This window comes from Saccopteryx bilineata, chromosome 2, assembly GCF_036850765.1.
Source record: "Saccopteryx bilineata isolate mSacBil1 chromosome 2, mSacBil1_pri_phased_curated, whole genome shotgun sequence".
Classification (NCBI taxonomy): Eukaryota; Metazoa; Chordata; class Mammalia; order Chiroptera; family Emballonuridae; genus Saccopteryx; species Saccopteryx bilineata.
Genome location: NC_089491.1, coordinates 322,034,872 through 322,059,053, shown reverse-complemented (window position 1 = coordinate 322,059,053; position 24,182 = coordinate 322,034,872). Strand labels below are relative to the sequence as shown.

The 24,182-nt window shown below is 37.9% G+C and overlaps 1 protein-coding gene across 3 annotated transcripts in view; it reads left to right on the top strand.

The window, feature by feature from the left end:
* TFEC (transcription factor EC) overlaps nt 1-24,182 on the top strand; it is an 81,335-nt gene that overhangs the window by 24,485 nt on the left and 32,668 nt on the right. For 2 of the 3 annotated variants that reach the window (XM_066255240.1, XM_066255242.1), the window contains exons 2-3: nt 7,090-7,341; nt 21,222-21,308. In XM_066255240.1, the coding sequence (XP_066111337.1) occupies nt 7,090-7,341; nt 21,222-21,308 (339 nt within the window). The remainder of the gene's footprint in view (nt 1-7,089; nt 7,342-21,221; nt 21,309-24,182) is intronic. The other variant, XM_066255241.1, reaches the window with a different exon arrangement.

Below are 24,182 nucleotides of genomic sequence, written 5' to 3'. Positions count from 1 at the left end.
GTTATCACTTACGTATAGATGTATAAGTTTTATCCACATCTTGTACCTTACCTCTGACTTCCAGACTCACATATCCAGCTGCCTACTTCACATACCCCCTGGAACACCTTAAAAATATTACACACTCTGTCTATTCAAAACCAAACTTGAGATTCTCTGCGTCAACCACCCCCTCCAACCCCCCCCCCCCCCAGAAAACCAGACTTCTCTTGGAGAGGCATCACCATTTATTCAGTCACTTAAGCCAGAAGCTTAGGTATCATTTCTGAATCAATTTCTAACATTCCTGGAATCTAACTACTTGTTTCCATGTGACCACCTTACCCTGATCACATGACCCTAATATAAGCAGCCCTTGTTTCTCTCTCGTTTTAACCCTCGAAAATTCATCCAACCAAACTACTACATCTCCTTTCTTGTGATAAAGAAATTAGGACACCTTTACATACCTGAAGGGTTAGTAGACTGGTCCTACTGACTTCCCCAACCTCACAGCACGCCAAATTCTCTGCTCGAGTCTCATCATTTCTCTTTAGTGCATTTTTCTCACCTTGCTTCCTTCCATCAGGGTTTTTGCACATATTACTCCATCTCCCTGAAAGCTTTTCCTATATTCTTCTAGTTGCTTCCTATTATTCAGATTCAGCTCAATCATTCCTTCCTCAGGAAACTTACCCCTAACTTCTGCCTAATCTTTCTCTACCTGCTCAGAGTCTGTATATCTATCTTTTCTGTCACTTATAGCATGTAACAATTCACAGTATTTGTGTAATTGTTTGGGTAAAAATCTGTCTCTCTCATCTCTCTGTGATCTACAAGAGAAGAGACTTTGCTTACCTTGGTTAATTTTGATCACTGTAATTATTAACCCAACTGGCTAGCATATATAGGCCTATGCATATTTGTTAAGTGAATGGATTAGTAAAATTAGTAGCAGAAATTAACCTTTCTTAGAGAAACTGACTTTCACTTGAATGTTTTGTTCCCATTTTGACTAGGTTTTTCTGCTTGATTTTGTGACAACTTATAATATCATAGGGTTTATTACATTGTGTTATTATTATGTTTTATTATTTATCTCTTCTAATAGACTGTGAACTCTTTGAAGACTGGGTTATGTCTATTTTATTAATAATTTTTCCCCAGAGCTTATCACAGTAATATAAAAACTTTGTATCTCTTTTCAAAGACACATCATGGTGTAAGCACTCAAAATATTTACAGAACTAATGAATGCTACATTTGTGAGCGCAGCATCAAATATATTTTAAAATATTGTGTCAAGTTTTTTGCATGTTTTGTATTGACTTATTCTGGTTATTGGTGATATTGCCACGTTGAATTAGTGTATGCACGGCTGTTGTATTGTTTTCAGCTGGTTAGTCTCTGACGTGACTCTTCATTAATGTTTCTGGCTCAAAAATTTCATATACACATACTCTTCTAAAATAGATCACACTAAATAAACTATGGTTATTTCTGGTTTATCTAATTCCTTTAAAGGTATAAAATGATAATTTTACGGAGATAACTAACATAAACAAAACAAATCAATTTAGTAGATGGAGCTGGATTAAATGTAAAGGATTTTAAGGGAAGTTTAGACATTATAGTGCAAATATAAGTGCTTGGGAAGTGCGAGCATTTTTCCTGCTAGAGCACCATTGAATTAGGAGAACTCTGATTAATCATTTTCATGCCTTCTCAAGTATTTTAAGTGTGGGTCTCTTCTCAAACACACACCATTGGAATTATCCAAATTCATACAATTGAGACAGAAGGAATATATTACAATCACATTTGATATTATTATCCATCAAATAGCTTTGGATTATATAATACTCAGCTGAAATATGCTGACATTTATTCAGAAACCTAAGTAAAACTTTTGATGAACTGGGCCCTACTTTGTTCAGTAGTTATATCTCAATCAGACAGGCTCGACTGTATAATTTTAGGTTTAGTCAAGATGAGATGTATGGGTATATCATATCCAAAGACTGCTGTGAAAAAGTAAGATTTCAAGAAATGAGTTATTAATCTTTACAGCAGAACCTTAACAAATGTCATATGATTTTTATGAGTAGATACCTAGGAGGTAGTAGATTCATAAGCCCCCCAAAATAGCTTTCCTTTTATATACTTGTGATAGTAGGAACATAATTAATAGTTACCTATTACTCACTTGTGAAGTCCAAGCTTTTACTTCATTTATTAAATTCAAGCTTTAGTACAAATTTAACAAAATTAAATACTGTCATAGTGAATGGAATTCTCTGTCTTGCTCTTAGATGTGTGTGTGTGTACATGTGTGTGTGTGTATGCGTATGCGTATTTGGTGACAGTAAATATGTTTTTATTTACCATTTCCCAGTTACATATTTAGAAGAAATTTATTTCTGGCTGAATATATTTGTTTCTGTCTTGGCAGATAGTTTATATATGCTTCCTAGGAAGGTGCTCATGTTTGCTTGATTAATCTTTTTGGCTAGTCAAATTAATGGTGATTAAGAGTCTTGTTATTGAGGTAATTGCTTATATGATGTTGGCCATCACATTTTAGTTGTGCGTTTCAAAAGGCCAGTAGCCAGAGGGCGTTTCATTCTTTCCCCGTTCCTTGCCCTCAGCTGAACTCAGGGGGCTGCAGGTGAGTGCTGACACAGGGGTCACAGATGGCTTTCCTGAGAGGAATGGCTTTCCCTTGGGACTGGCTTCTACAAAGAGCAACTTCGCAATTGTTTGCTAAGTGAATGTTGAAAGAATCAGCTGAGGATTTTTATCACCCTCTTATGCTTTCTTTATCATTTTTATACTTGATCTTAGCCAAAAGGCGAGAAGCGATTTTTAAAGAATCTAAAATATATACAAGCTGGCATAAATATGAATCTATAGAAATATTTAAGAGAGATGATATAAGTAGTAAATATGATAGGTACAACCTTATACATAGGAAATCACAGGGTCAGTAGAGTTCACCAAAGATTTTTTGTACAATTATCCATTTTTTTTCTAAAATTTCCTTGTACAATATACTCTCCCTATTGCTATCCTCTGGATGGGAACTAAAGCCATATAAGAATTAAGTCAAAAAGACTCCAGTGTAGAACACTGAAAAGTAAGTTGGGGAGTGAAGTCCCTTATCTAGGAGCCTACCTTAAAACCACTGTGTGAAAGTGAGAACGACTCCATGTGGAAACTTGGAGAGTGGTTCTAGTCAGCGCTGCTCGGCGGGCGCACCTGGTACCTACGCTCTTCTGCCTACCAGAAGCTTTCCAGTGCAAATGCAAATAGGTCTACTTAATATTTTGTTATTAACTAACTTATAACTAAATATTTGCTAATTTATAGAGTTGAAAACTTCCAAGGCTGGTATAATTTAATTACTTAATAAGATATACATTAGATTGAATCAGAGGAAACTGACATTTTATAGATCAAAAATGATCAAATATCTGCAATTTCACAAGTTCTGTCTAATAACTTCTTTTTCATATTTCTTTTTCCTTGGCTGCCAGATGTTCATGGGTAAATTTTGTACTCAATTACAATATCAATCTTCAGCCTACATTTTCTGGTGCAATACTTCTTGCCACATTCACAATTCCTATTTACTTACAATGTTTTGGAAAATAATAAAAATATAAATAAATAGTTTCAAATGAAATAAAACTGATTATTACACATGAACAAAATATTGGATTTAAATTGATTATCATTATATTTAGTTTCAGTGGCAGAGTGATAATGTAGAGATATAATTCAGAGATTGGAGGCACGATTTACTTATTGTTTTTAATAGCAAAATTTCCCTACATCTGCATGGTCTCAATCTCTTTGAGACTTTAATAACCAAGTCACAAGCTATAGCTGCTTCAGCCTTCTAGGTTAAGACTGGTATTCTAATGGAGCTTATCTGGTCCTCTTTGGATTCCCAAAGCTCTCCGTGGTCACTATAGTTAACCATACACTGTATTCTGATGACTCATTCATTCAGTCATTCATTGAATATATGCAGATACCTATTTTTAAAAGCTCACTGTGTGGCATTATCTGGGTTATATTTAGGAAACATGGCAGTACAGCAGCCAGCAAGATAAGCACAATACTTATATACTTTCTCTTGGAGATCACATACTTTTTATCCTTGTCTAGACTGTGACTAGACCTCAAACTCTTCAAAGGCGGATACCACAGTTATCTCCTTTACCTTCAGTGTACCACTCTGTAAACATATGCTGGGCATCAAAACATGTCTTACATAAGTGAATAATTGAACAATAGCAACCTATAATTTTATTTACTTCATCCAAACAGATCCTTGACCTTCAGTAAAACAAATGCAATGGACAGTTTTATGGTTCTATCTTTAGATCCCAGGCAATTAAAAATTATTTTAAAATTGGCTCTTGTGGTTTTACTGATATTTTACACTCAAATGTCTCATTGTTCTGACATGTCTATGATTGGAAAGACAGAGAAATTTTGGGGGAAGTGGACTAATCACATGCCATTAATTCTTTTTTATTTTTTATTTTTATTTTTTTTTTATTTTTTATTTTTATTTTTTTATTTTTTATTTTTTTTCATTTTTCCGAAGCTGGAAACAGGGAGGTAGTCAGACAGACTCCCGCATGCGCCTGACCGGGATCCACCCGGCATGCCCACCAAGGGGCTATGCTCTGCCCCTCTGGGGCATCGCTCTGTTGCATCCAGAGCCATTCTAGTGCCTGAAGCAGAGGCCACAGAGCCATCCCCAGCGCCCAGGCCATCTTTGCTCCAATGGAGCCTTGGCTGCGGGAGGGGAAGAGAGAGACAGAGAGGAAGGAGAGGGGGAGGGGTGGAGAAGCAGATGGGTGCCTCTCTTGTGTGCCCTGGCTGGGAATCGAACCCAGGATTCCTGCATGCCAGGCCACTGAGCCAACCAGCCAGGGCCGCCATTGATTCTTTCTCTGCTCCACTCAGTTCTTAGGTTCCTCTTAGTTGACATGTGTTGTATAGATGAGGTCAAGCCAGTCTCACTTCTGCCTGCTAAATACTTGGAATTCCCTATAAATAACCAATAATTTAGGCAGAATTAAATTTGGTTCTATTTTATATTTTATGTTGTCTCTGTTCACAGTGGTCTAAAGACCACAAAATGGTAATCTTGTTTTGAGAAAGGGAGGTATTCGTGTGAGTTCCTTTCCATGACTAACTCTGTGACTGTCTCCCAACTTCTTGTCTTCTCTCATTTTGATCTTTTGCTTTTGAGCTTTCGTTCCTTTTGCTTCCGGTGAAGGATCATCTCTTTCCAACGCCTGATTTGTATTTATTTCCTCCTCCCACTGCTTTTTTGTGACATTTTTAATTTGTGTATACATTACTGAGCCAATATATGTAATGTTTAGGAAGGGAGGCTGTGTATTCTGACTTCATCCCTTACATGAGGAGTAACAATAGGCATGTCACCTAATCTCTGAGTCTCAATGGCTTCATCCCTATGCTGTCAGGGAGACACTAGTGATATCGATCTCTGAAGGTTCTAACAAGGATTAAATGAAATAATGTGGGGAAGTTGCTTAGCACAGTGCCTGGTACCTGAGGCATATAATTACAATTATTGTTGCTTTTGCTGTGGTTGATAATAACACTACCTTAGATGGAATACTTCTAGGCCCTAGGATCACATTTATGACTTCTCTTGTATTCCTGATGTAACATGGCATATAAGTACTCCAATGAAGCCTTTTAGAGTTGGTGGGTGAAAAGTATTATAAATTCTAATTCAACAGACTTTCCTTAGAAATATATACAATTACTACATTCTGTAAAAGATTCTGATTTGTGAATATGAACATATTTATACTGTATATTCTATAAATGTACACATATTCAGAAGAATTAATATAAAATTGTAGGATAATCTAAATATCTAAGCTAAAGAAATTACCCCTTGGTTTTTTAATGCAATGTTATTTTACAACTTTAAAGTTCACAGCAATATAATTAGTAATATATGTAATCTTTATTACCGATCTTAATCTTTTTTATATGACTGAAAAATTATTTTATGGTAGCACAATTAAAATAATGCTAAAAATGTCAGCATAACAGAATTAAACTAAAGTAACCATTACAATATTGTATCCCAAACCAGCTAATTTAAATGCAAAACACTTCATAAATGTTATTTATCTGGGCATGCTAAGGGCTTTAAGGAGTAGTTTGTGTAACTGAAATAAAAAAAAAAAGCTCTGTGCAGCAATCTTTACTATTGTTTAACATGAGGGAAATATTAAGTAGGTTATATATAGGCCACTTGAGGAAAATGTATCCACATCACAGCATCGTTAATATAAAGGGGACTGGCAGGTGGTAATACGTTCAGAGGCTTTTAAAGAGAAAACTTGGAATTCTTAAAATTGTCTTCATACAAATAATGGTATGTTCTTAACTATGAGAGCTAGACTGAAGATGCCCAGAATTTTAAGTCTATGTTTTGAAAAGTAGCTTCAAAATATTGGACAGTTGCTTAGCTGGTCAGATATTTTTCTGAATGCTTTTTTTTCTGTCATTCATAATGACTCTATCAAAGTGATATTATAAGGTGAGAATATGGAAGAGTTTAGAAACAAAATAATTAAAAAATTAAAATCACCTAGATTTTTCCCGCCCATAAAGTATCACATTTAATATTTAGTGTGTATATTTCTAGTTTATGCTACTTTTAGATAATTTTTAAATTTTAATTAAATGGTTGTTATGATTATAGCACATAGAATAAATTTTTAATATTAAATACTCTTAAAAAACTAATAATAATGTATCAGCTCTGCTTTCCTTGTATTATTTCAGCCTTTCTTTTGTAGACCCTCAAAAAATATTGCTACATACCTACTTATTACAAATTTTATTCCAGTTGCGTGTAATTTTCAGGACTATTCTTGAGAACAAGGTTAACATTTAAAATATTTTAGTAAACTTAGACCATAAATTTAAAAAAAAACTTCATTGTACAGTGTGTTTTTTCAATAATTCAATTGCTAAAAACGGAACTTTGAAATACCAGATGATGCTACACATTGCAATTGTTTGGTTTCTGTTTTGTAGGTCCCCACTCACCTGGAAAATCCTGCGAGGACTCAGCTACAGAAAATCCAAAGACAGCAAGTAAAACCCTTCATGACTCTTGACCACCAGATCATCACCCAGACTTTTAAACGGTCCCACGCTCCAACGCAAAGCTGTGGGCCTGTGCCGCAGCATGAACACCCTTCTCCCGAGAGTGACGCTGGCCTCACCAGAAACCCACTCACCAAGCCGCTGACTCTGGGGGAAGAAGATGACGATGTGGAGTGGCATGTAGGTCTACCAGCTGCTTATGAAAATGTATAATGAGTTTTTGAAAAAAAAGCATTCAAGAAATTGAAGTTGAAATTCCAAATGCAAATTTACTTAACAAAAGAAGTGCCTTAATTTATTAATTTGTAATAATTGGTTATACACATTAATTTTGTATAATAAATACAACAGTTCCTTTTAATTTTTATATTAGTTATGTATCAATGTAAGTCTAAATAATCTCCGATAGTAATATATATTAAAAAGATTTAGCTTTTTTGGGAGGCATCATGGAAAGATCTTTGCTAGAAAGAGTAAACAATTAGAATAATTTCTTTTATAAAACCGATTTCTCTCAGCTGAGAGACAGGCACAGTTCTTCAAAAGTAAAGTATTTAACATTCACTGAGTGACTTATGGGTCCATTGTCCATACTGAAACCTAGACTCATCACTTTAATGACAAAAATCAAAGTTTGCTCTGGAGTTATTTGGGTTTTATTAATAGAAATAAAATACTAACTTATGGGACCTGCCTATAGACCCTATACGATGACCATTTTCATCAATAAGCATTATTTTCCCTTTTTAGTTTCAGTTGTACCACATAGTGGTTAGATAATTCTATACTTTATTTACTTATTTTTATTTTTTTTCTTTAGTGAGAGGCAGGGAGGCAGACAGACAGACTATCACAGGTGCCCCAACTGGGATCCACCTGGCAAGCTTCCTACAGGGGGACGCTCTGCCCATCTGGAGCCACTGCTCCGTTGCTTGACAATGGAGCCACCTTAGCACCTCAAGCGAGGCTATGGAGCCATCCTCAGTGCCTGGGGCCAACTTACTTGAACCTTTCAAGTCATGGCTGTGGGAGAAGAGAGAAGGGAGAGAGGGGTGGAGAAGCAGATGATTGCTTCTCCTGAGTGCCCTGGCTGGGAATAGAGCCCTGGATATCCATGGTTCTACCACTGAGCCAACCAGCAAGGGCCTATTCTATACTTTAAAAAGTGGTCTCCCTGCCTGACCAGGTGGTGGTGCAGTGGATAGAGCATTGGACTGGGATGTGGAGGACCCAGGTTTGAGACCCCGAGGTTGCCAGCTTGAGCGCGGGCTCATCTGGTTTGAGCAAAGCTCACCAGCTTGGACCCAAGGTCGCTGGCTCAAGCAAGGGGTTACTTGGTTGGCTGAAGGCCCACGGTCAAGGCACATATGAGAAAGCAATCAATGAACAACTAAGGTGTTGCAATGAAAAACTCATGACTGATGCATCTTATCTCTCTCCGTTCCTTTCTCTCTCTCTCTCTCTCTCTCTCTCTCTCTCGCTGTCTCTGTAAAGTAAAAAAAACAACAAAAACCAAAAAAAGTGGTCTCCCTGATATTTCCAGTACCTACCTGGTACCATACATAGTTATTATTACTATATTCTCTGTGCTCTACCTTACATCCCTGTGACTATTTTGTAACTACCAATTTGTGCTTCCCAGTTCCTTTACCTTTTTTACCCATTCTCTCATGCCACCTCCACTCTGGCAACTATCAGTCTATATTCTGTATCTATGAGTCTGTTTCTGTTTTGTTCATTTATTTTGTTCTTTAGATTTTACATGTAAGTGAAATAATATGATATTTGCATGTTTCTGACTGACTTATTTCAGTTAACATGTTTTAGATCCATTCATTTTATCACAAATGATAAGATTTTATTGTCTTTCATTGTCTCTTTTTATAACCTTTGTTTTAAAGTCTATTTTGTCAGATATAAGTATTGCTAGCTCAACTTCTTTAAAATTTTCATTAGCATGAAATTTCTTTTGTGTGTATGTGTGTGTGTGTTTGTGTGTGTGTGTGTGTGTGTGTGACAGAGACAAAGGAGAGACAGAGAGATGGACAGACAGGAAGGGAGAGAGACGAAAAGCATCAAGTCTTCCTTGTGGCACCTTAGTTGTTGATTAATTGCTTCTCATTTGTGCCTTGACTGGAGGGCTACAGCAGAGCGAGTGAACCCCTTGTTCAAATCAGCAACCATGGGCTTCAAGCCAGCAATCTTGGGGTTCAAACCAGCGACTATGGGGTCATGTCTATGATCCCACACTCAAGCCAGTGACCCCATGTTCAAGCTGGTGAGCCTGTGCTCAAGCCAGCAACCTTGGGGTTCGAACTTGGATCCTCTGCATCCCAGTCTGACTCTCTATGAGGGTTCCCCAAACTTTTTACACAGGGGGCCAGTTCACTGTCCCTCAGACTGTTGGAGGGCCACCACATACAGTGCTCCTCTCACTGACCACCAATGAAAGAGGTGCCCCTTCCGAAAGTGCGGTGGGGGGTGTGGATAAATGGCCTCAAGGGGCCGCATGCGGCCTGGGGGCCATAGTTTGGGGATGCCTGCATCCACTGCACCACTACCTGGTCAGGCTGAAATACCTTTTTCTATCCTACTTTCTATCTGTGTGTCTTTTGTTCTGAAGTGGGTCTGTTGTAGACAGCATATATACAGATTTTGCTTTCTTATCCATTCAGCTACCATATGTTTTTTATTGGAGCTTTTACTCCAATTACATTTATAGTGATCATTGATAAATACACATTGGTTGATATTCAATATTTTATTCTTTTAAATTACGTTTTTCTTCCCTTTTTTCTTCTTAAAGGCAAACTTTTAAAATTTTTTGTGTTACTGTTTTGGTAGTGATGAATTTCTTTAGTGTTTCCTATTCTGTAAAGCTCATTATTTCTCTTTTAAAGAATTTTGTTTATTATTTTTTGAGAGCAGATAGAGAGAGAAGGGGAAAGCCTTAACTCATGCTAATTTCTTCTTGTATGTGCCTTGGCCTGGCAAGTCCGGGGTTTTGAAACAGTGACTTCCATATTCGCTGTTTGTGCTTTATCCACGGTGCCACCACAGTTCAGGCTCTCTTTTGATTTTAAATGATAGCCTTGCTGGGTAGACTAATCTTGATTATAGGTCCTTTGTTTCATCACTTTGCATATTTTGTGCCAAAGTCTTCTGGCCCGAAATGCTTCTGAGAGAAATCAGCTGACAGTTTTATGGGAGCCCTTTTGTAGGCACCTAATCGTTGTTCTTTTGCAGCTTTTAAGATTTTCTCTGACATTTTAATTTGCCATTTTAATTATGATGTGATTTTGTGTGGGCCTTTTAGGGTTCATCTTGTTTGGGACTTTCTCTGTTTCCTGGACTTGTGTATCTTTTTTCTTCACCATGTTAAGGAAGTTTTTTGTTTGTGTGTGTGTATATATATATATATATATTTATTAGTGAAAGAGAGAGACAGACAGTGACAGATAGACAGGAAAGGAGAGACAGGAGAAGCATCAACTTGTAATTGCAATACTTTAGTTGTTCACTGATTGCTTTCTCATATGTGCCTTGACCGGGCATCTCCAGCTGAGCGACTGACCCCTTGCTCAAGCCAGCAAACTTGGGTTCAAGTCAGCAACCTTTGGGCTCAAGCCTACAACCTTTGGGCTCAAGCCAGTGACCATATTCAAGCCGGGCGACCGCCTGGTCAGCAAAGAAGTTTTCAGTTAGTACTTATTTAAATAAGTTCACAATCCTTTGCTCTCTTTTTATGTATTGATACCCCTATGAAACTTATACTTTGTTGTCCCAGAGATCCCATAGACTATCATCATTTTTAAAATTCTTTTTTGCTGCTCTGATTGGGTGTTTTCTGCTGCCTTGACTTCCAAGTATCCTTCACTCCTGTGCTTCATCTCATCTGTTGTAGCTTTCTTAAAGTCTATTCTTTATTTCAGATATTGTATTATTTATTTCTGACCTTTTTATGGTTTCTGTGTCCTTTCTTATGCTATCTCTTTAAGTTTTCGCTTAGTTTATTTATTCTTTTCCTAAGTACCTTGAGCATCCTTATAACTTTATATTCATTGTTTTGAACTTTCTATCTGGTAGATTGCTTGCCTCTATTTCATTTATTGGGGATTTCTCCTTTTGTTTCATTTGGGGACATGTTTATGTTCCCCCATGTTGACTGTGTCTCTGTATTTATTTCTGTACATTTGGTAGATCTATTATGTTTCCCAGTCCTGGTACGGTAGCCTGGTGTGGTAGTTATCCTGTAGGGCTCATTAGCACAATCTCCCTGATCACCTTGGCTGGGTGCTTCAGGAATGCCTTTTGTGTGGGTTAAGTGAGCCCTTTTTGGGTAGTTGTCTTGATTATTGTTGGCCTGTTGACCTCTGGCTGGTTGACTGTGGAAATTGACCTGAACCATAGTATATGAGTTGTTATGCAGTGGCTGACACCACAAAGTGAAATTAGCCTCAGCAGGGTCAAAGTGCTGGCCGAGATTTTAGCTTGTGGAACTGACTGGGTCATGCTCTGATGTGGTTTGACGTCTGCCTCAGGTGGGTGTGTTGGTCCTGGGGTATTTTGGGAAGGACTCTGGTGGAGGTCAATATCAAATGCTGCCTGTAAATGGTCCCAGGTTACCTGTTAGGAGCTCCAAAGTGATCCATAGTTTTGAGCTACTTCTGCTAGGCCTGGGCACCCATGGGAGGGTCTAGGATTCATACCATGGCCAACTTCCAGCAGCACTGAGTCTTAGGCCAGGTTAAAAAAGCCCAAGGAACCTCACCACCCACCTCTGGTAGCCAGCTACCTGTTAGGCTCAGTACTGAAAGAGGCTGTGGCAGTATGCGAGCTGTCTGATGTAGGTTCTTAGTGTGTCACCTGGTAGGGGTTAGTGGTGTTCATCAGGTTGAGACGGATGCAAACTTAGTGCTAGTGCTGGGTCTGAGGCCATTTAGCAATGGTAAGCCTCTAGCCACTGGAATCCTGTGGGCCTTTGTGGTAGAGCCAGGTCTCAGGGAGTTATCAGGATGAGCAAAAGTAGATTTAAGGTTGGTGGAGGTTCCGGGCACAGAAGAAAATATTGGGCCCCTTAAAAAAAAGAGACAGGGAAAATAAAAATACATGTCAACCACATTTTTAATAAGTTTTTTTGTTTTGTTTTGTTTTGTTTTTTTGTATTTTTCTGAAGCTGGAAACGGGGAGAGACAGTCTGACAGACTCTCGCATGCGCCCAACCGGGATCCACCCGGCACGCCCACCAGGGGCAACGCTCTGCCCACCAGGGGGTGATGCTCTGCCCCTCCGGGGGGGGGTCGCTCTGCCATAACCAGAGCCACTCTAGCGCCTGGGGCAGAGGCCAAGGAGCCATCCCCAGTGCCCGGGCCATCTTTGCTCCAATGGAGCCTTGGCTGCGGGAGGGGAAGAGAGAGACAGAGAAGAAGGAGAGAGAGAGGGGTGGAGAAGCAAATGGGCGCTTCTCCTATGTGCCCTGGCCGGGAATCGAACCCGGGTCCCCCACACGCCAGGCCGATGCTCTACCGCTGAGCCAACTGGCCAGGGCCCACATTTTTAAATAAATAAAAAATATTATGTATCATTAATGTTAAAATTGCACATATGAACCCAAACTTGGTGTCATTAGAAAAAAGTGTAAAGTTGGGGTTTTGTGGGGCCCTTAAGAAGTCGGGGCCCAGGGCGTGCACCCAGAGCACTCGCTGTTAAATCCTCCACTCAGGATGAGGCTAACAGATTCCATCTAAAATAGAACAATATTTGGCCATGTGGAGGACGGTTCTGCATAAGAAAGGTGGCACCTGTTAGGCAGGCAAAGGAAAAAAGGCTCTTACTCTGGACCCACACAACTCAGTCTGACAGCCCTAGCACTTACCCACACCTGCTCAAGAGCCCTCCGTGGACATCTTTATTTTGGGCCCAGTCTGCTTGCAGCCTGCAGACTCCTCTGGAATGTGCATGCTTGGCAGACTACAGCCACGAGGAATCAGAAGGGTGGGGCTAGTGCATTTCCCCAGGCTGATGCTGTATGAAGAGGTGTGCTCCACCCAGCAACGGTAACATCCCTGGGTGCTGCTGTAGGAGAGGTACTCAACACAGAGACTTTGGTGGCTGTTCTATCATTCCTCTCCACAAAAGCCACAATACCCAATCCCTCCCTGTATGACTCTAGTTTACTTTGATCTGCTAATCCTCCACGGTGCCTGCGGTGGGTGATCATGAATGAGATTTTGTGTGTGGCCCTTTAGAAGGGCACCTGAGTTTCTAGCAGACTGTTGTCTCTAGTGGACAGACTACTTACTCATTTTCAGCCTCAGCCAGATGGCTCAGTTGGTTAGAGCGTAATCCTGATATGCCAACGATGTGCGTTCAATTCCCATTCAGGGCACATACATACAAGAATCAACCAATGAATGTGTAAATAAGTGAAACAATAAATCAATCTCTTTCTTTCTCTTTCTATTCCTTCTTCTCTTTCTAAAATCAATTAATTGATCAGTAAAGAAAATAAAAATAATTGAATTATTAATTCTCACTGGTTTTCATAGCCCGGTGTTGTGTGGGCTTCTCTTCCCAACTCTGCTTCTTCTGGCCAAGGAACCTGTGTGAAATTGAGATTCTCAAGGCTCGGGGGAACTTAGCAACTGAGCTATTCCTCCAGATTTTTAACTGATGCATGTTGGTACGTTTAGTTAAATATATTTGTCAACAGTTATATTATCTTAGATACATATTAAGATAAAACAAGCAGACGTTGTTTAAATAGTAGTAAATATGTGCTCCAGAAATGTTCATTAAAATAAGACTAATAATCTCTTGCACTTAACATTTTGTGGAATTATATGGATTTTTTACTATTAATTATATATTTATTGATTTCTATTTTCAAAACATGTTCCTACAGTTTACTAAGTAAGAGGAATTAAGAGGCACTGAGGATATAAAATAAATGAGAGTATCTAAGTTCAGAGAGTTTATATTTATTGTGACTTACTTGTAAGTGAGCCCTAAAAAAATGTCAAAGAGTCAATGGAAATGAGAAAGAACTAGAACCTGGGAACATACTTTTTTTTTTAAACATCTCAATGTAGAAAAACTACATTAATAACTGAGCTTTCTATTCATGCCTTTTTCCTTTTTTTGTTTCACTTGATTTGTTGAATGGATCCATGATCTCCTAGATTTCATCTCCCAATCTAACATTCCTGATGGATATTACTGATTTCAGGTTGCTGCTTTTTAGCTATTAAGTCTGTAGCCTCAGGGTACAAAAGAGTAATATTCAGTGTCCCATTATTTGAATTCCAAATAGAGAAAGATTTTTTTTTTGTGTGTAAATTTTCTGTTAGTCTAAGAAAAAGAAAAGAATAACGTCCTGATAGATTATTTAATGAAATATAAAAAGACCATAAAACAGGACTCACTGAAATCTAAAACTGAATATAAATCTCTACATGTATATTTACTTAAACTTTTCAAAAGTGTGTATATAAAAGAATCCCCTCCCTGAATGTTGAACTAATTTCTCTATTCACTCTGTGAAGATCATAAAAATATATCTAGGATGAAAATCATCTGTACAGTAAATATTAAAACTAACCCAATACAATTTATTTTACAACCACCTTCTTCCAAAGTTCATTTTCTTGTGTGGAAGAGTAATTTCTAAAGGAAAATGACAAATCCCATAGGATATGATATGCCAACCAATTCGAGGCAAAACCCAGAAAATGATCTTACTATATAGCTTATGAAACATGTGTTCTAAAAACTAAGAAAGGATAACTAACATATGTCTGTCTTCTTAGTTTTTCTTAGTAAATGTTTTTATTTTTTAGATACACTGCTTATCTTTAAACATTATAAAGGAAATTAATGTGATTTTTGTGGCCTTTTAGGTAGCATCAGTCAAAGGAATTGCATGGCATGGAAGGTTGAAAGCCCCTAGAGTCATCTAGGGCAATGAGTGCATTAGCTACAGACAATTTTTTTTTCTTTTTTTTAAATCATTACACTACAAAATATGCATATAGAAGTCTCTTTCCTCCTTGATGCCCATTTAATCATAATATAAATTGATCTGTTATAGTTTCAATCAGTGTGTGGTCTCTTTGAATTTCATTTGTCATGTACACATTTTCACATACTGCCATCATTCACATTCTTGTTATCTTTATTAGCTAAGAGGTATTCTATGTTTTGCAATTTTTCAGAATTCTTTCGTGCTAGGAGTCTGTGTAACAAAGCAGAAATTATACACTCTTGCAGGCATCCCCAAACTATGGCCTGCGGGCCACATGTGGCCCCCCTGAGGCCATTTATCCAGTCCCCCTCCACACTTCCAGAAGGGGCACCTCTTTCATTGGTTGTCAGTGAGAGGAGCACTGTATGTGGCAGCCCTCTGACGGTCTGAGGGACAGTGAACTGGCCCCCTGTGTAAAAAGTTTGGGAACCCCTGCTCTTTAGCATCATACAGCATGAGGTTATAACTACCACTTACTAGCTGCATGGTCTCAATTCTTAACCGTTCGCATCAACATTTCTATACTTTGAAAACTTGTTTGATGCTTACATTTTTCAAGTTCTTTACACAAGGGCTGTGCGGCTGCTCAGGAGATGGTAAATGTTGTTGTCTTTTGGTGTTTCTTTGTCTTGAGCTTGTCCTCCTGTGACATTAGGAAGCACATCATTAATTCAAAGAAAACACCAGAAATCATAGCTACCACAAAATAAGTCGGTGAGAGAGAGGATCCTTAGATTTAAGATTTAGGGTTTAGAACTGGGAGTAGGTTGGTGATTAAATGTCTCTGGGACAACTAAATACAAAAATCTAAAGAAGCATTTTATCACATGGGTCTTTGCAGGCTAAAATTCAAATTTGTACTCATGATACACAGAAACAGAAACCTTCCATACTTAACCCTTGCCTCCTGACCTAGACATATGATGCTGCTCTGTGTTTTAGCCCATCAGTTTGAGCCAGAGGATTCTCACAGTGGCCAGATTTTATCTTTTTGCATCTTTTCTTTACCCATTAGTCATTCATTCTTTACCTTTTGTCTCTATAATTCCAATACACTCTTGAAAATTTATTTCAGATTTTTTTATTCTTTGAGTTATCATAGCAACACCTATATCATCATATGGATAAAATTCATAGCATTTCCACAGCACATGCTCCATTTAAATTACTCCTTGTCTTGTTTTTCTCATCTTCGGTACCTTCTAGGACCTCCAAGTTGAGAGAAAGAGAAAAAAGTAAACAAATAATTTTAACATTATGTAGAAAGGGCAACAGTATGTGTAGATAACAGAACTGCTGTTCTTATCAGAAGTGTATTAACAGTAAGACTTAGAAGAAAATGGCCACTTGGGTATTGAGCGAGGTGAGATGGCATAAACCAGGTCTAGAGATGGGAAAGAGCATGAGACGAGCAGGAGGTCAGAAGCAGATTGTGGTAAGAGACCAGAAGTAGGCAAGAGACAAATCACAGAAAGGCTGGTACTCCATGTTAAACAATATCAAATCCTTTAAGGGATTAAATGTGGGGGCTGTAGTGACATAATGAGATTTGACTTTAATATCACTTTCTCAGCTATGCAGGGGAAGAAGCCTGAAGTTGAGGGGTTATTTGACTAGTGCAGTGAGAGATGATGAGGTCCTCCATTTGAAAATGTTAGGGCTAAGTGTCTGTGAGACCACCATGTGGAGATGCTGGTGACAACTAGGTAGCCAATTTTGCCTGAAAGAGAAATAATCTAGACTGGGAAAGAGATTTGAGAGTTGTCAGCGTGTAGGTGGTACTTGAAAACCTAAATGAGAAGGTTTCTGGAGAGCATGAAAACAGTGAGGAGAGTAGTCATCCAAAGATGGGAAGGACTGAGAATGTCACCAACATTTAAAACTGCTCAGAGGAGAGAGGCCATAAAGACAAAGTAGCAGATAACCAGGTGTCACTGAAGCCAAAAAGTTAGTCAAATGAAGCAGCTGAGACTAGTAAAATTCCTGTCAGGGCACACAGAAGAAGTCACCATCTGCTCCTCCACCCTTCCCTCTCCTACCTCTCTCTCTCTTCCATTCTTGCAGCTATTGCTCGATTGGTTCAAGTGCATGGCCCGGGACACTGAGGATGGCTCCATGGAGCATCTCCCTCAGGTGCTAAAAAATAGCTGTTACGAGCATGGTCCCAGATGGGCAGAGCAACGGTCCCAGACAGAAGTAGCCAGGTAGATTCCAGGGCTCAAGTAGGGGTCTGTCTCTCTGTCACCCATTCTCTCACTTGGAAAAGCAGAAAAAAAATAAAAAGAATTTAGAAGTAAAGAAGTAAAAAACAAACAAAAAAAAAAACAAAAACAAAAGGAATTTCAGTTGAATGGTGGTGGGGCAGAAAACTTTCCATTCTGAATTCAGAGTTAACAGAATGGGGACAGATTGAACTCCAGGGATATTTGGAGTGGTTGAGCAAAAAGATAATAGGACAAAGGCACAGCAAATCATAAAAAAATATTTCTTTTCAGTTATCTGCCAGAGGGTCTAAAAGGCAGATTGCATTTGATGAGTGAGAAAATGGAATTTAAGATTTTGGAAATGGAGTAATTTAGAGGATGACAAGACCCAGGGCATGGCCTAGAGGATAGGTGCAGAGCAAGCCAAATTCAGATTTACAGTCTTGAGAGTAGTGAGCTAAAATGTTCATCTAAAACCATCGCTTTATGTTTGCATAGAATTCTGACAGTTTTAACTGTAGGTATTTTTAGTTACCTATGCATTTATGATCACTTGCTGTTATTTTTACTTTAAACTTTTACCTTGAATTTCATATGGTTTAATACTAAAACTGCTACTGTAGCTTTCCTTGTGGTCATATTTGTGGGGCAACTTTTCACTTTGTTTTCAGCTTTATTGTTTCATTTGAAATATGTCATATATATGTATGATATATATTATATATGTACTATGCAATACTTTTTAAAAATCAAATAAGAGATAGATTCTTTTTTTTTTTCTTTTGTATTTTTCTGAAGCTGGAAACGGGGAGAGACAGTCAGACAGACTCCTGCATGCACCCGACCGGGATCCACCCGGCACGCCCACCAGGGGGCGATGCTCTGCCCCTCCAGGGTGTCTCTCTGCCACGACCAGAGCCACTCTAGCGCCTGGGGCAGAGGCCAAGGAGCCATCCCCAGCGCCCGGGCCATCTTTGCTTCAATGGAGCCTTGGCTGTGGGAAGGGAAGAGAGAGAGACAGAGAGGAAGGAGGTGGGGGGGTGGAGAAGCAAATGGGCTCTTCTCCTATGTGCCCTGGCCAGGAATCGAACCCGGGTCCCCTGCACACCAGGCCAATGCTCTACCGCTGAGCCAACCGGCCAGGGCAAGAGAGAGATTCTTAATCAGTATGTTACTTAATTGCATTCTTATAATTAGTTTACTATTAGGATTTAACATTTATATTTTTCATGTTTTTTTAAAGTTACTGTACTTTTTGTTTCCTTATTTGCCATTTTTCTTTTTTGATCCAGCATAGGGAAGGGGGCTGGGGACTAAGTGGAGGTGGGCACAGGGGCATAAGTAAGGATGGAAAGAGACTTTGCTTGGGACGATAGGTGCAAAGTATAAAAATAGTCTCCTCTGAAGGAAATATAAGGAAAAGAAATATCATGAAATTAAAATGTGAGTTTAGTAACAATCAATAATACACTGTAAAACTTTTGGAGACTAGACTAACCAAAAGAAACAAGCATGCATACTGATTATCCTAGGTCCTTTAAACATCTCTTAATGCATATGAAATAACATCTAAATTCCAGAGGATGGTCTAAAGCTATACTCTTGTATATGGTACCCACTAACCATGTGTGGCTCTTTAAATTAATTCAAATTCAATGCAATCTTTAAAAATTGAATAAAATTAAAAATTAAGTCCCTCCATTACACAGTGCACATTTCAAGGCTCAGTAGCCATATGTGGTTAGTTGCTTCTGTATTAACATCACAAATATAAGAAAATTCCATTATTGCAGAAATTTTTGTAAGACAGCATTGGCCTTGAGAATTCTACAATGAAAGGTCCTTTTTTTTTTTTTTCTTAAGTGAGAAACAGGGAGCAGACATACAGACTCCCACATGTGCCCTGACCAAGATCCACCCGGCAAGCCCCCTATGGGGTGATGCTCTGCCCATTTGGGACTGTTGCTCCATTGTTTGACAACCAAGCTATTTTGGCACCTAAAGTGAGGCCATGGAGCTATCCTCAGAGGCCAGGCTAACTTGCTCCAACAGAACCATGGCTATGGGAGAAGAAGAGAGAGATAGAGAGAAAAAGAAGCAAGAGGGGAGGGGTGGAAAAGTAGATAGTCACTTCTCCTGAGTGCCCTGACCAGTAATCAAACCTGAAATATCCACACTGTTGACTGAGGCTCTACCACTGAGCAAACTAGCCAGGGCCTGCAATTCAAGTTTCTTGCCTACTTTTCAACTTTGTCTGAAATCTCTATTGCCCTAGCTCACTCTATTTCACTCTCATTAGCCCTCTCACGCTTTCTCAAATACTCTGAGCTTATTCCTACCTTAGGGTTCTAGTAATTTTTTATTTCTTTCCAAAGACTACCTTTCCCCATGTTATTCAAGCCTCTATTTAAATATTAGTAATTCCTTCTCTGACCATTTTTTAAAACAACACTTCTTCTAATCAAGCTCTCTCAATTTCTGCTTTAATTTCTTCAGACCACTTTTTGATAGTGAGTTGTTAATGCTTGTTTTCTCAAGAGTTTGAGCTCCATGAAAGCAGGGACTTTGTGCTGTTTGTTTCTATAGCTCAACTATCTACAACAAGGTCTTTAAATAAATTCTGCTCCATATGCAATTGTTAAATGAATATGTGAATAGTGTTTGGATTTTTTTTTTTGGCATTTGATCTTTGGTGGTGTCTTAGTAGAGGTCTCTGAACTTTTGATCCTCTAAAGTTCTCAGAAATTTTGCATAGAAGGTAACATTAACAGAATCACAAAAATTTTTTATATATCTCTCAGAGTTACTCCTGGTTGTTTACACATGTCATGGCAGTCTCAGAGTATGGCAGTTATAGAAATGCAACATTTCCTCACTCTCTTTGTATTTACCTCACATTTTAAAATTTCACTAAAGAGAACATAATGAGAGAGAACTAGCTAAAGAGAAATGGAGGGGAGTTGGATAGCATGTTGTTTTAAAAATAAAACTTTTGTGAAACTCCAGCTAATGTACAGAAGGAGAGGAAGGCTGTTTTAGAAAGGGGTTGAGAAAAGGAGTAGGAAGCTTATTTAAATTAAGATTATAGAGCCAGATTTCCAGGCTTTCAGTTCCGCCTATGTCAGTCACAAGCTACATATTCTGGAACAAATTATTAAACTTTCTTTCCTCTCAGTTTCTCATCTTTACAGTGGAGATAATGATAGTACCTATGTCACAGGATTGTTGTGAAGATTAAACGGGTCGATGTATGCAAAGCACATAGGCCAGTACCCAGCACACCTCCTGAACTATATAAATGTTTGTTATTGTGACTGTTTAAGGTGTCTATAGTTGTTTTGTAATTGTTATTATTGTATTATTCTTATTGGTCATTATGGAAAGTTTAACATGTTTCTATGTAATTTGTATTCAAATTTGACCACTGATTTTGGATATCCACTTATAAGATGCAATCAAAACACTTTTTTTTTTAAAAAAAAGAACTTTGTAGGATGTCACCTCTCCACATATTAAGGGTATAAGAGGCTGTGGCTTGAGGTACTCCGTGATAAACATTATATTTATGTGGATACTGATTTCTGAGGGACTAGCCAAGGGTGACTTCCCAGCCATCTCCTGCCAGTTGGTGGAAGCAAATGCAAGAAAAAGCAACACAGATCAAAGATTACTTCATTTCAGGTCCTGAAATATTCTGAGTTTTGATGTGCATTTAACTTTAGATAGTAAAAAAAAAAAATTAATTTTTACTAAAATTTTTTTCTTTAAATTCAGAAACAAAGCACAACTTTTATCATTATACATGTTACCCTGAATGTATTATATTTTGTTAGATGGAGGACGTTATTGAGGATATAATCAATACGGAATCAAGTTTTAATGAGGAAGGAACAGACTCTCCTCGGCTAATGCAAAGAACAGTAAGTGTTTCTATACCTGAGGTCAATGATATTGAAATCAATAAAAGTTCTGAGTATATAAAATTTTTTGAATTGCCTAGTTAATGGTGTTTTCTTTTGCACTTTTGAAACAGACATAGATAACAGATAAATATTAGAAAATGTTTATTGGTGTGGAAAAAAGTATTGTATAATATTAGTTAAGAAGATAAATAATAGGGCTTGTACTATTCTATCTATCTCTATAAATATATCTAATCTTGTATAGCATTTTCTGAGTAACTTAATCTTCAGATTTTTTTTTGAAGCACAGCACATAGTCAGACACCTTCATAATCTCGTAACTGAATTTTGCTTAAGTTTCTATGACTAACAGCTATTAATTTCAGAGGCTCTACACCCTTCAGAATAAAGAAAAAGATTGTAACAACAACAAAAAAATTACTTCTCAGAGGAAGTTAAAGATAAACTGAAGAAATATACAATGTGTCTTCAAGGCATGTCCACAGGCAACTATGTTGACATCAGCACATATTCCTGGAATGCAGACAGTGAAGGGATGGTTCCTTATCTACTATTTTATTGCTGTTCCCTTCTCATTGCTCATTTCATTTATTACAAAAACTGTTATCTATAAAGAGTATATAAGCTCTTTTCACATATTTTGAAAAGTTATACTTTGTTTGTTTATGGTTTTAGACTTTAAATAAAATGAGATAAATACAAAATGTTATGATTGAATTGTTATTTTGAACATTTCATTTGAAGAAAGTGAATTCTGACTGTGTTACATAGTGTGCATCCTGTTCATCAATTAATCAATAGATTGTGTTACATGACAATATGTGTCCTAAATTTAAGTCCTTGAAAAATTGGAAAAAGCTCCCCCTTTTTTATTAATCTCCAAATTAACTATCTAAAGAAGGAAGTACCTTTTTTCTTTATTTCCCTGATATGCAAAGCCTCCAATTTAGAACAAGTCACTAATATTTGTTTCATCTAACAAAGATCAAATGAATTTTAAAACCTAGTTTGTTTTTGGTTTTATTTCACAGGATGAGGATGCTATTTTTTTAACAAGTATTCAATTCTGGGTTTGAGGACATGATATTAATCTCCTGCAATCTTCTCTTCCTCGTATGTGGTATTACTCCATTGAAGCTATATATTGAAGCATTCTCTTTGTCAATTGCCTTGCTTTCCAGAGACTGCTTAGAATGGCTTAGTACCAATTGGTGGCAGTGACTGTTGGGGATTTGCTTTTGATAACAGAATGTATTTTTTTAAAGTTAGAAAATAGCGGTCTATCTGTATTTGTATAATTAAGCATCTACTGTTATCCGATCAGTGGCAACTGATAATTTTTAGATCTACATATCAAACCAAGCAGTTCAATTAACCAAATATTTATTATATAAAAACTTAATATTTGCACCACAGAAAGTGAAAAGGTGCATGAGACACAATTGACCTGTCAAGAGACCACATGACAGTGGGCAGTGCTGTGAGGCACAGCTGAGAGGCAGGGAGGAAAAGGTGTAGATCTTGGTGTTAAAACCGGTTCTAATCTAGTCATTGTGCAAGTGACCTGACTTCCCTTTGCTTCTTTCTTCTTATTACGAGAATAATTAAACTATTTAGCACCAAGACTGTTTTATATAAGCTCTTAGTTGACTACATGTGTGTATTTTAAATGCTAGTCAGATAGTAGCTCTTGAGTTCAAGTGAATACGAAACTATCCTAAATTGAGATATTTTGGGGGAAGTGCTTTATGAAAAGATGATGCTTTATGAAAGATGGTTAAGATTATAAGGGTAGACTGGATTATAAATAAAAGTAGAGATGAGACCCTGAAGAATTTTTATAGTTCATGTGGAAAAACATGAAAACCAGCTAGGTTCAGAGGAATGTTGAAGCATATTAACCAGTGCACTGTTAGCCGCAGATGGCAGAACCTGGCTCTATGGGGCTTAAGCATGAAAAGAATTTGTTGAGTTGTATCATTTAAATATTTCTAAAAGATGTATGTGGGCATCCCTCCATAACTCCACCTTTGTTTTCTTCTGTGCTGGCTTTATTCTAAGCCACTGAGGCTATGACACTATCATAGCTTATTGCTAGCTACGCACACAGTTCTTCCTTGCAAAGCAGTTCCTCCCACCCTCAGACGTCCACTCTTTCACAAGAAAAGGGAGTTTGTGATTAATAATGTAAGTCAATTCTGGTGACTCAATTTTCCTTGCCAGAGATTGCTGTAAGAATAAGCTTGTGCAACAATTCCGGCATTTTGAGCAGGTTTCTGGGGTTTTCTGGCAAGTTCTCTTCAGTTCTTTTTTTCCCAAGGGGGAAAAAAAGCTTTTTGACTTTTGATGATGTTGTAGGATAATGTGACTTAGCCATTTATTGCCCAGAAGGAAAATTGAGGACAAACATTAACAAATGGAGAAGAAAAGCAAAGAAAAATGTGAAGAAATGCTGCTTGTGTAACCCTGGAAATTTTTTTACCTATGGATTTTACACTATATATATATATATTTTCTTTATTTTGTTAGCTAATTGTGCCAAAATTTTCTGATTATGATAACCTAATGCATCCTACTGGATACATTCAATTAGGTATGCAACCAAAGAGAAGGACAACTTCTTTTACCAGTTCAGTTAAATTCCTTGGATAATTCTTAGTGGAGCAACTTTTGTCCCCTATCTGCACGTAGTCCAACTTCTCTGGCTCTTGGGCATCCCTAGAGTTGTGTACTGAGCAGCTCCACACAACACATGGCCTAGACTGAGTGAGAACCAGGAGAACAGGGGTTGTTAGCAAAATAAATGTGAACAAATTCTAGTGAGCCTGGACAATAGCTGTCTATTATGGCAAGCTACAAAAGTAAGAATAT